At 44.9% G+C, this 13,393-nt stretch overlaps 1 protein-coding gene across 5 annotated transcripts in view; it reads left to right on the top strand.

Annotated features, from left to right (window-relative positions):
* TBC1D8 (TBC1 domain family member 8) overlaps positions 1–13,393 on the top strand; it is a 139,735-nt gene that overhangs the window by 79,963 nt on the left and 46,379 nt on the right. For all 5 annotated transcript variants that reach the window (XM_044925669.1, XM_044925667.1, XM_006071934.3 and 2 more), the window contains 2 exons: positions 4,214–4,442; positions 10,491–10,731. In XM_044925669.1, the coding sequence (XP_044781604.1) occupies positions 4,214–4,442; positions 10,491–10,731 (470 nt within the window). The remainder of the gene's footprint in view (positions 1–4,213; positions 4,443–10,490; positions 10,732–13,393) is intronic.

Below are 13,393 nucleotides of genomic sequence, written 5' to 3'. Positions count from 1 at the left end.
TTTAAACCACCGAGCCACCAGGGAAGCATTAAAACCAAATGAGTTTGACTTGTCATCAGTCAAATTTTAAAGAGTCAGTCTGGCAAAATCCACCCAAAATGGAAACAAAACAAAACCCTCATTCTTGGGCCTAAGGTTTCCTTATCCTTTACAGAAGTGAAGGTCCTTTTTTATCTCAAGGGGAAAAAAATGTTGAGATTCATGTTTTTGCACAGCAACAATGTTACTTGTCTCCTGAAATGAGTTAGTAGCAAGTTCTTTGCAGCTGTGACATCTTGTCCCTCTTTTTTTTGTTGCAGCTGGCACTTTTCTCTCTCTGCAAGTGGATATTTATTCTTAAAACATGTTAATTGAATGAAATGAAAACCAAATAAGTTTTGAGAAGGAGAGGAATGTTTGGGGAGGTCTCTCTTACCTGCTGTGAGCTATGTCTTATGTAACAGGTCTCATTTCAGTAAGATGCTTGGTCACTGGTGCTTTGAAAACCCTCACAGGCAGGGAGGCAATGTTTCTCATTCTGATTTCAACTCTCTTACGAAACAGTTTCACATATTAGCCTGTAATGTAGTTTTCATCCCTTAGAGTAAAACATCCCAGACCATTGATTTTTTTTTTTTTTCTCTCTCTCTCTCTAAAAAGTTTGCCTTTCCAGTATCCTAAGTGTTTTGGCTTTTAGTGAAGGGTCTTAGAGTAAATTCTTAATTTTATTTTTTGGGAAAGATTTGTTTGTTTCTCTTTGGCCATGCTGGGTCTTCGTTGCTGCTTTCGGCCCTTCTCTAGCTGCGCTGAGCGGGGGCTGCCCTCTCAGTGTGTTTGCAGGGCTTCTTGTTGCAGAGCGCGGGCTCTAGAGCGCACAGGTTTCAGTAGCTGCAGCAACATGGGCTCTGCAGCTGTGACTCCCAGGCACGCGAGCACAGGCTCCCTAGTTACGTGCACGGACTCGGTCGCTCCGAGGCCTGTAGGATCTGCTGGGGACCAGGGGTGGGGCCTGTGTCCCCTGAACTGTCAGGCGGATTTTTGACCACTGGACCACTAGGGAAGCCCTAAACTCTTAGTTTTGAAAGAGCCAAGAGGAGCATTGTTTTCCTTTGGGGACTGGGGATAATTATGGGGTTGGGTGGAAGGCCAGTCTTCTGAGTCCAGGAGGAGTGACAGTGTTGGCTGGTGTCCTCTGCGGTTGCCTCTGGCCCGGGGGGTTAGCAGATGGGTGCAGGTCCCAGTGGGTCTTTTTCAGCTCATGTGTTACCACCACAGAGTGGTCCAGCTTGGTTCCCCAGGTCAGGCTGCACTGACGGAAATGCCTGTTTCACAGTTATTTTCACATTTACCTTCTTTTCTCGGTCTCACCTTTGTGCTGGCGGTTCTTTGATTTAGGTGTTTCTCCTCTTAATCAGAAGGAAGGAAATGCATTTCTGCTGCAGTGACTTTTGGAAAGTCAGAAGAAGGGGAGGGAAAAACTTTTGCTCTGAGCATACTCTTTGCTGGGGGCCTGGAAGTTAAACCAACAGAAGACAGCTTAATGAGAAAAACAGAGTTTATCAGCTTGGGCAGTGCACGTAAAGGTGGGAAAAACTCCACAATGAATAGCTCAGTGGGATGGTTAGGGCGCGGGGCTTGTGCAGCATCATAATGAAGAATAGCACATTTACAGAGAAGCGACGAGTCAAAGGAACAAAGAGTGTGAGCTTTTAGGGTGGTAAGCCGCCGGATGCTGGATCCTAGAGTGAGACCAGCCACTCCAGTTGGGTTTGCCGTGTGGGCTCCTCCTGTCTGGAGCCTCTCGTGCTGGTCAGAGTCCAGAGTTGTCTCTGATGAGTCAGAGCCGAAGAGCTGTCTTCCTCTTTCTGGCACAGGATGGGGAGACACCTTTACAAATGGAGATTTGTATCCTGTTTTTAGGTAAATAGTGGGGAAGGGGAGAGAGCTTTTTTTTCTTTTTTTTTGACATCTGCTATTTCTCAAGTGTCTTTAGCTCAAAATAATTCTTAAGCCCAAGTGGCATATTTGGGGAGGGGGCATATACTGATCACTTGGGGCTTCCCAGGTGGCTTAGCAGTAAAGAATCTGCCTACAATGCAGGAGACGTGGGTTTGATCCCTGGGTTGTGAAGATCTCCTGGAGAAGGAAATGGCTACCCTCTCCAGTTTTCTTCCCTGGGAAGTCCATGGACAGAGGAGCCTAGTGAGCTACAGTCCATGGGGTCACAAAGAGTCAGACATGACTGAGCACACATGCATACACAGACACATGCACAGATCCACAGAGATACACAGACACACACAAATACAGACACACACGCATAGATATACAGAGACACATACACACGTACATGCATGTACACACACAGACACACTCACACAGACACACACACACAGACATACACGTGCACACACACACGTGCATGCATGTACACACACAGACACGCACACACAGAGACATACACACACACGTACATGCATGTACACACAGAGGCACACATGCACGCGCGCGCACACACACACACACACACACACACACACACACACACACTCTGATCCCTTATACTCCACAGCAGACATGCCTGTTAAGTCCCGGGGAGCTGCTGGCCTGGAGTGGGTGCCGGGGCTGAGGGGACCGGCCGGTCAGAGGTCGGCTGTGTCTTTGGGCCACCACATGGCGTTGGGTCTTCTTCGTTTGTCCTGGGAGATTGAAAGGATCTGGGAGTTGGGGCTTTCCTGCCTGTATCCTGACCATTCGACTTGCTCTATGGAACTTTAAAGGAAGCCTCTGCGTTGGGCTGACTCAGCCATCAGGGAGGCCAGGGCCTGCGGGCTGCCCTTGTGACCATGTCTGCCTGCTATAGAGGCCTCTTAGAAATCCCCTTCACATCTCATGGTGCACAGCAGTTATTACATATTAGGTAACTTTGAAAAAATACCTCTCGGGACTTCCCTGGTGGTCCAGTGGTTAAGATTCTGCCTTCCAATGCAGTGGGTATGGGTTTGATACCTAGTTGGGGGGCTAAGATCCCATGTGCCTCTCCGCCAAAAAAAAACAACATAAAACTAAAGCAATATTGTAACAAATTCAGTAAAGACTCTAAAAATGACCCTTATCAAAAAGATCTTTAAACCATAAAATACCCCTCTTAGTTATAAGTTTTATAATGTCTTGTGAAATAAAATTTGGAAAAGAAAAAAAACATCATGAGAGAAATGAAAATCCTTGAAGTTCTTTACCAGCCTCCAGATTTATTTTTTAAGAAACTTTAACTTGCATTTTTATTTTAATGGTAATGTGCAGGATATTTTCTAAAATTGCTCATGCAGTGTAGATGTGGGTAGAAATCCCCTGGTGGCTCAGAAGGTAAAAAGTCCACCTGCAATGCAGGAGACATCTGCAGGAGATTCGGGTTTGATCCCTGGGTCAGGAAGATCCCCTGGAGGAGGCCATGGCAACCCACTCCAGTATTCTTGCCTGAAGAACCCTGTGGACAGAGGAGCCTGGCAGGCTACAATCCATGGGGTCACAAAGAGTCAAACACAACTGAAGTGACTTAGCACACACGCATAGTAGATTTATAATGTATTAATTTCTGCTATACCACAAAACGATTCACTTATATATATACATTCTTTTTAAAAAAATACCCCTTTCATTTATGTTTGATCACAGGACGTTGAATACAATTCCCTGTGCTCTACAGTCGGACCTTGTTGTTTATCCATCGTATATATAACAGTCTGCATCTGCTAATCCCAAACTCCCAATCCATCCCTCCCCCCATTCCCCTTGGTAACCACGGGTCTGTTCTCTGTGTCCATGAGTCTGTTTCATAGAGATGTTCTTTTGTATAAAAGGACTAACTTTTAAACCCCAGCGTGGATGATGCTTCAGAGTTGATGCATTGAGTCCATACCCCCCAAGACCATCATTTGACCTCCTATCTCTGGAGGAAGGACCAGGGGGGGATTATAAGGTAGTAACCCATTTGAGAACTGGGGCTTAGAAGTTGGGGATTCACCCAAAGCCTCGCTGGTGAGTGGCCAAGAGAGAGACTGGTCTGAGGATTCCCCCAGCTTGCTTCCTCCCCTCCGGGCATGTTTCTGGAGGGTGGACCGGATCCTCACCCATCCTAAGGGTCTCTCTGAGTGGGCCTGGCTCCCCGGATGCCCATGCTCAACTGTCCTTGCCCTTTTCCTGACCTGGGGACCCTTCTCTGTCTGTATGTCAGGCTCTGATTGCTGAGGAGACGAGCAGCAGGCTGGCCGAGCAGGAGGAGGAGCCTGAGAAGTTCCGCGAGGCCTTGGTGAAGTTCGAGGCCAGGTTCAACTTCCCGGAGGCCGAGAAGCTGATCACATATTACTCATGCTGCTGCTGGAAGGGCCGGGTGCCCCGCCAAGGCTGGCTGTACCTGAGCATCAACCACCTCTGCTTCTATTCCTTCTTCTTGGGCAAGGAGCGTAAGTGAGGGGCGAGTGGGTCCCTCCCGGATGGAGCTGGCTCCTGGGATGCTCAGCGCTGGTCCCGAGACCAGTCATTGCCTAAAGAGTTAGGCAGCAAAAGATTTAAATAAGTGGTCGAGACGTAACAGGTGGCATGTGGTTAATTTCCAGATGCCCTGTGCAGACAATCATATTGTATTATATATGTGAGTACCACTAAGGAGGTTTGATTTTATTTTTTTAATTTTTATTGGAGTATAGTTAATTTACCATGTTGTGTTAGTTTTTATTCTACAGGAAAGTGAATCAGTTATACATATACACTTTGCTGTTTAGTGGATGTTGTGTCCAGCTCTTTGCGACCCCATGGACTGCAGCACGTCAGGCTTCCCTGTCCTTCACTGTCTCCCAGAGTTTGCTCAAACTCATGTCCATCGTGTAGGTGATGCCATCCAACCACCTCATCCTCTTACACCCCCTTCTCCTCCTGCCCTCAATCTTTCCCACCATCAGGGTCTTTTCCAGCGAGTCAGCTCTTTGCATCAGGTGGCCAAAGTATTGGAGCTTTAGCATCAGTGCTTCCAATGAATATTCCGGGTTGATTTCCTTTAGGATTTGATCTCCTTGATCTCCTTGCTGCCGAAGGGACTCTCAAGAGTCTTCTCCAGCACCACAATTCAAAAGCATCAATTCTTAGGCTCTCAGCCTTCTTTATGGTCCAACTCTCATATCCATACGTGACTACTGGAAAAACCACAGCTTTGACTATATGGACCTTTGTCAGCGAAGTGATGTCTCTGCTTTTTAATACACTGTCTAGGTTTGTCATAGCTTTTCTTCCAAGGAGCAAGCATCTTTTAATTTCATGGCTACAGTTAACATCTGCAGTGATTTCAGAGCCCATGAAAAGAAAATCTGCCACTGTTTCCATTGTTTCCCCATCTATTTGCCATGAAGTGATGGGACCAGATGCCATGATCTTCGTTTTTTGAATGTTGAGTTTTAAGCCAGCTTTTTCACTCTCCTCTTTTACCTTCCTCAAGAGGATGTTTAGTTCCTCTTCACTTTCTGCTATTAGGATGGTATCATCTGCATATCTAAGATTGTCTGAGGAAATTATTGAAATACATATACATATATCCACTCTTTTTTATTTTTTAAATGTTTATGTCTCTGGCTGCCCTGAGATATTTTAGTTGTGACATGCAAACTCTTAGTTGTGGCACGTGGGCTCTAGTTCCCTGACCAGGGACTGAACTGCTGGCCCTGCAGTGGGAGCACAGATCCTTAGCTGCTGGACCATCAGGCAGTCCCTATCCAATCCTTTTTTAGATCCTTTCCTGTATGGCCCATTTCAGAGAATGAGTTCCCCTGTGCTATACAGTAAGTCCTTATTAGTTATCTATTTTATACATGAAAGTGAAGTCGCTCAGTCGTGTCTGACTCTTTGTGACCCTGTGGACTGTAGCCCACCAGGCTCCTCCATCCATGTGATTTTCCAGGCAAGAGTACTGGAGTGGGTTGCCATTTCCTCCTCCAGGAGATCTTCCCGACCCAGGGATGGAACCCGGGTCTCCCGCATTGTGGGCAGATGCTTTACTGTCTTGTATATGTCAGTTGCAATCTACAGAGGTTTGATTTTATGAGAATTCATTTCTTCTCCTGCCTTAAGGAGCCTTTCTTTGTAGCTCCCTTCACGCACCTTCTGAAGAGTTTTTGCTACTTTGAAAACAGTGTAACCGAGGGCGCAGGAGTTCTAAAGGAATAGAACAAACTGTACTTCTGAATCCAGGGAGCCATTTAAAGAATTCCGAGGTGTGAGCGTAGCAGGTATTCGTAGAAGGGGGTTCCTCACCCTGGACCCCCTGAGATCCAGGCAAGAGTTCACTTCTCGCACATTTTTCTACCCGCAGTCATCGTCCTGGGCAACAGGATTCCGAGGTAAGAAAGGGAAGCCACAGGGTCAATAGTATATTGAAACGTTCAAAGTCATGACCATTGAAACTTCTTCTGGAACAAGTGTTGTCTCAAGTGCCCACGCAGGGTGGTGTATATGCTGTGTTTGTATTTATATAGATGTATATTTTTCCTTCCTGCGTTTGTTTTTATGTCACGTTGAGCCAGTAGGCAGGGCTCCTTTGTACTCTGCTGTGGCCAGCGTCCTGCACGGGGTCACCCCTGGCCTTTCCTGTGCTGCCCCCCCGGGCTCTGACACCCAGTACACGCCCGCTGTGTGCACAGCCTTCCCTACCCTTGGAATCAGCTCCCACCTAACCCTTGCCATTCTGGGTTTTCTGGTTTCTGAAATTCTTCTCAAAAGTAAACACCCTCTTTCTCCTTGCCTTCCCCATTCTTAGGCCTGTTTGGGAACTCTTGTTCATCCTTCAAAATTCAGTTCAGGTTTTCTCATCTCTCGGAAGCCTTCGCTGCTCCCCTTGTAACTTGTCCTGCACTCGTGTTTTGGGTCCTGTCAAGTCAGTGGTCTGTTTTTTCCTACTTGAATGAGCTTCTTAAGTGCAGGGCTCTTCCCAAGGGGGTTGCTTAATGAGAGAAAGCTGCAAGTGTAGATGGGGTGTGTGTGTGAAAAAAGACACTATAAAAGCAAATGTAAGGGTCTTAAGAAGCTTATTCTCAGACCTGATGTAGAAATGTGGCCTTTTAAATGATCAAAGCACTGAAAACAGTATTGCGAGATTGTTGTTCTGTTGCCCAGGTGTGTCTGACTCTTTGAGACCGCATGGACTGCAGCACACCAGGTCTCTCTGACCCTCACCATCTCCCAAAGTTTGCCAGAGTTCATGTCCATTGCATCGGTGATGCCATCCAGCCATCTCATCCTCTGATGCCCTCCTCTCCTGTCTTCAGTCTTTCCCAGCATGAGGGACTTCGGTCGCTCAGTCGTGTCCTACTCTTAGAGACCCCATGGACTGCAGCCTACCAGGCTCCTCCATTCATGGGATTTCCTAGGCAAGAGTACTGGAGTGGGTTGCCATTGCCTTCTCCGAATCCAGTGAAAAAGCTTTTCCAATGACAAGCTCAGCTGTTTGCATCAGATGACCGAAATACTGGAGTTTCAACTTCAGCATCAGTCCTTCCAGTGGTTTGGCTGGTTTGATCTCCTTGCTGTCCAAGGGACTCTCAGGAGTCTTCTCCAGCACCATAGTTTGAAGGCATCAGTTCTTTGGTGCTCTGCCTTCTTTACCGTCCAGCTCTCACAACCAAACATGACGACTGGGAAGACCATAACCTTGACTGTATGGACCTTTGTTGGCAGAGTAATATCTCTGCTTTTCAACACACTATCTAGGTTGGTCATAGCTTTCCTGCCAAGAAGCATATGTCTTCTGACTTCATGGCTGTAGTCACCATCTGCAGTGATTTTAGAGCCCAAGAAGAGCAAATCTGTCACTACTTCCACCTTTCCTTCTCTATTTGCCATGAAGTGATGGGGCCGGATGCCATGATCTTAGTTTTTTAATATTTAGTTTTAAGCAGGCTCTTTCACTCTCCTCCTTCACCCTCTTCAAGAGGCTCTTTAGTTCCTCTTCACTTTCTGCCATTAGGTATCATCTTCATATCTGAGGTTGTTGATGTTTCTCCCACCTATCTTGATTCTGGCTTGTAACTCATCCAGCCTGACATTTCCCATGATACGCTCAGTGGTGGCAGCAGACAGCCCTGTCATGCTCTTTTCTTAATCTTGAACCAATCAGATGTTCCATACAGGGTTCTAACTGTTGCTTCTTGACCTGCATACGGGTTTCTCAAGAGACAGATAAGATGGTCTAGTATTCCCATCTCTTTAAGAGCTTTCCATAGTTTATTATGATCCACACAGTCAAAGGCTTTGGCATAGTCAATGAAACAGAAGTAGATGGTTTTTGAAATTCCTTAGCTTTCTCTATGATCCATTGAGTGTTGGCAATTTGATCTGTTTCCTCTTCCTTTTCTAGATTCAGCTTGAACATCTGGAAGATCTTAGTTCACATAATGCTGAAGCCTAGCGTGCAAGGTTTCAAGCATGACCTTACTAGCATGGGAGATAAGTGCAGTTTTCTGATGGTTAGCACATTCTTTAGTACTCCCCTTCTTTGGAATTGGAATGAGGATTGACCTTTTCTAGTCCTGTGGCCACTGCCGGGTCTTCCAGATATGCTGACATGTTGAATGCAGCACCTTGATGGCGTCATCTTTTAGGGTTTCGGATAGTTGTGCTGGAATTTTGTCACATCCACTAGCTTTAGTAACAGCTTTGTTTCCTAAGGGCCACTTGACTTCGCTTTCCAGAATGGCTTTCTCTGGGTGGCTGACCACACCATCTTAGTCATCTGGTTCATCTGGATCTTTCTTCTGTGCATTCTTTCCATCTTTTCTTGAACTCTTCAGCATCTACTAGGTCTCTACCATTTATTTCCTTTTTTGGGCCCATCTTTGGACAAAATGTTCCCTTGATATCTCCAGTTTTCCTGAAGAGATCTCTAGTCTTTCCCCTTCTGTTTTCCTGTAGTTTTATGCACTGTTCATTGAAGAAGGCTTGTCTCTCCGTGCTGTTCTTTGGAAATCTGCGTTTATTTGGATATACCTTTCCCTCTCTCCCTTGCTTTTCACTTCTCTTCTTTCTTTAGCTATTTGTAAGGCCTCCTCAGATAACCACTTTGCCTTCTTGCTTTTCTTTTTCTTTGGGATGGTTTTGTTCTCTGCCTCCTGTACAATAACGGAGCTCCATCCGTAATTCTTCAGGCACACTGGTTACAAGTCCTAATCTCTTGAATCTATTCGTTACCTCCACTGCATATTCATAGGAGACTTGATTTAAGATGTACCTGGCTGGCCTAAAGATTTTCCCCACTTTCTTTAGCTTAAGACTGAATTTTGCTATGAGACGCTGATGATCTGAGCCACAGTCAGCTCCAGGTCTTATTTTTGCTGACTGTATACAGCTTCTCCATCTTCGGCTACAAAGAATGTAATCAATTTGATTTTAGTATTGGCCATTTGGTGACGTCCATGTATAAAGTCATCTCTTGTGTTGTTGAAAAAGGATATTTGCTATGACCAATGCATTCTCTTAGCAGAATTCAGTTAGCCTTTGCTAACTTTGCTTCATTTTGTTCTCCAAGGCTTATAACTTGCCTGTTGCTCCAGATATCTCTTAACTTTTGCATTCCAATCCCCAGTGATGAATAGAACATCTTTTTTTGATGTTAGTTCTAGGAGGTTTTCTAGGTCTTCATCAAACTGATCAACTTCAGCTTCTTTGGCCATTTATTGCAAGATAAATGGAGAGAAATGAAAACAGTTCATTGTCCCCTTTTTTAATTTGAAAAAGAAAATGAATTATTTTCCAACAGTTATCAGTCGTCATCACTAAACCTGATTTTAAGTCAGTGAAACTTGGAAAAAAGAAATGGTTCCTAATGTTTGATAACATCGATCATTTTAAGTTGTTCTGTATGTCCCTCCCCATTTGTTCCGCATCAGCCACTGAGCCTGACGGCCACGGCACTGGAGACATTTCTGAGAACAGGGCGCTTGTGAACTGCGCTGATAGCGCTGTATTACTTTAAGGAGAGTTCCATGAAAAGCACTTGTACTCTGTTTTCTAAGATTTGGACAACTGTCACCTGACACAGTCTAAATGTTGGGCCGCTTCCTCCAAACCAGATCACAAGTCCTCTTTTGCCCTCCCATTTTTTTTCACAGCTTATGTCATGAATGCAGCTATTGAAACCAGAATTTATTTGGATCAAGAAACGTCTGCATATTTTGCAAATATTTCAGTTTAACTATTTGGGGGAAAGTTTCTCTGTTATTTACTTGGTACATCAGAACGATGTTCCTTGTACATGTGCAGTAGCCAGCAGCTTGGCTTAAATCTTGAAGAAAATGATTGGAACATGAGTTGGGTTCTAACAAAGCAGCTGCCAAGCAGTTCTGTGCTTCCTCTTTCCTGCTCTGGCTTAAAAAGTCTTTGCATTTCCGCTGCAGGAAAAGCTTTGCACCGATGCATTCAAATTTGGGTTACACTTGAGGGTAAACTCTGTATTTGCTGTTTTTCTCTTCTAGTTAAACTTGTCGTCCCTTGGGTTGACGTCCAGAGGTTGGAGAGGACATCCAATGTCTTTCTGACGGATACCATCCGCATCACCACCCAGAACAAGGAGCGGGACTTCTCCATGTTTCTGAACCTGGACGAGGTGTTCAAGATCATGGAGCAGCTGGCCGATGTGACGCTGCGGAGGCTGCTGGACAATGAGGGCTTCGACCTGGACCCGGGTCTGCAGGAGCCCAGCCAGATCACCAAGAGGTAGGAGCTTGCGTCCCAGGGTTTCCCTCACCCCTCGGGGGCTTACGGCCCAGGCACCACCTCCCTGGACATGTGCTTTGTTAGCTTCATTGCATTAGATTGAAATTTCCCTCGTGACATAATCCGTGTTTTTCCTGTGTGATTGGCAGTGATGGTTTTTCATTTCCTTTTTGCAGTAGGCTTTGATTCCTGGATCCAATTTCTCCTTCTTTTCAGATATTATTTCGAAATTGATTTTCATAAAAAAATACTTCCAGGAACTTCCCTGGTGGTACCATAGCTAAGACTGCTAGCTCTCACTGCCATGATCCTGGGTTTGAGCTCTGATTGGGGAACTAAGCTGCAAGCCATGTGACACAGCAAAAAAAAAAAAAATTCCAGGAAATTCAATACGGGTAACTCATTATAGAATTCTATTCAGCCTGGAACTTTATTAGTGCACATTTAAAAATATTTTGTTTTTCTTTCCTATTACTTTATAGAAGATGCTTTCAGAACCGCTGGATGTTTTTGGTCCTAATTTGTCTTAAGAAAGTTGATCCCCCTCATGGATCACAGTCTTGTCGTGGTGAAGGCCCTTGCATAAGTCAGTGGAGCTATGGAGCCTTGATGTGCAGGGCCACCCAAGACAGACAGGTCACTGTGGAGAGTTCTGGCAAAACGTGGTCCACCAGTGGAGGGAATGGCAAACCACTCCAGTATTCTTGCTGTGAGAACCCCATGAACAGTATGAAAAGAAAGCTGCCTTACTAAGAGTGTAATTGACATTCTCTGTTATTTGTTGGCTCCCAATAGATCCTGGACATGAGGACTTCTGAGGTAGTTGCCACTTTAAAGAAGTTTGACTTTATTATTCAAGATTCAAACTGTGATGTTTGAGCTTGATTCTGATTTCTGCCTTCATGGTTCTAACTGGGTAACCATAGAGCTGATGCCTTTGTAAGAGTTCACGTTTGTGATCCTTTGAAAAGCAAGTTTCCCAGGAAGTGCTGCCCTGGCTGGATGTTTTTGATGTAGTTACAGAATCACCTCTGTTTTCTGAATACTGCTCATCATTAAAAAAATTTTTTTTATTTTGGTAAAATACACATCACATAGCTTCCCAGCTGGTGCTGGTAGTAATGCAGAAAACCCAAGAGATATAAGTTTGATCCCTGGGTTGGGAAGATCCCCTGGAGGAGGAAATGGCAGCCCACTCTAATGTTCTTGCCTGGAGAATCCCATGGACGGAGGAGCCTCGTGGGCTACGGTTCATGGGGTCACAAAGAATCGGACATGACTGAACACACACACCATTTTAGTTCTTGACACATAATACAAATTTTGTCATCTTAACCATTTTTATTTTATTTTTTGAAACTTTTTTGAAAATGAATGAAAGTCTTTAAATTCTACTGTGCTTTACAGTTTTTATTTTATTTTATTTTTTTTTCTTTTTATTTATTTATTTATTTTTTAAATTTTATTTTATTTTTAAAAGCTTCACACACATGATTTTTTAATTTTAGTTTTTATGTTTTGGCCACACTGTAAGGATCTTAGCTTCCCGACCAGGGATCAAACCCACATGCCCCGTGCATTGGAAAGAAAGAAAGTGAAGTCGCTCAGTCGTGTCCAACTCTTTGTGACCCCGTAGACTGTAGCCTACCAGGCTCCTCTGTCCGTGGGATTCTCCAGGCAAGAGTGCTGGAATGGGTTGCCATTTCTTTCTTCAGGGGATCTTCCCAACCCAGGGATCGAACCCAGGTCTCCCACACTGGAGGCAGACTCTTTAACCTCTGAGCTACCACGGAAGCCCATGCATCGGAAGCCTGGAGTCTTTTTAAAAATTTTTTATTGTTAATTGGAGGATAATTGCTTTACAGTGTTGTTGGTTTCTGCCATCCAATAAAGTGAATCAGCTGTAAGTATCCGTATGTCCTCTCCCTCCTGAGCCTCCCTCCCACCCCCGTGGCTGTCGCACAGCAGCGGTTGAGCTCCCGTGCTGCACAGTGACTCCCCACGAGCTGTCCACTTACACACGGTGGTGTGCGTGTCAGCGCCACTCCCTCAGTCCGTCCCGCCGCCCCTCTCCCCTGTGTGTTTACAGATCTGTTCTCTACGTCCGCGTCTCTACCCCTGCCCTGCAAATAGGTCCATCAGTACCTATTTTCTAGATTCCTTATATATGTGTTAACATATGATATTTGTTTTTCTCTTTCTAACTTACTTCACTCTGTATAACAAGCTCTAGGTTCATCTACCTCACGAGAACTGACTCACATGTGTTCCTTTTTATCGCTGAGCAATATCCCATTGTATACATGTACCACAACTTCTCTATACATTGATGTGTCGATGGACATCTAGGCGGGGAAGCATGGAGTCTTAACTGCTGGAAACCAGAGAAGTCCCCAGTATGATTTTATATTATCCCACAATAATCGTTTTTCAAATCCCTTACTCCTGTGTTGTCTCTCCCTCTCTTCTCTCTCCACTAGTAACCACTAGTTTGTTCTCTCTGAGTCTGCTTTTTTTGTTTTATTCACTAGTTTGTTGTATTTTAGATTCTGCATATAAAGGGTATCTATCATATGGTATTTGCCTTTCTCTGTCTGACTTACTTCACTTAGCATAATGCCCTGCAAGTCCATCCCATCCATGTTGTTAAATGGGAAAATTT

The sequence above is a fragment of the Bubalus bubalis genome, chromosome 12 (assembly GCF_019923935.1).
Source record: "Bubalus bubalis isolate 160015118507 breed Murrah chromosome 12, NDDB_SH_1, whole genome shotgun sequence".
NCBI lineage: Eukaryota > Metazoa > Chordata > Mammalia > Artiodactyla > Bovidae > Bubalus > Bubalus bubalis.
This window is presented reverse-complemented; position numbering and strand designations above follow the sequence as displayed.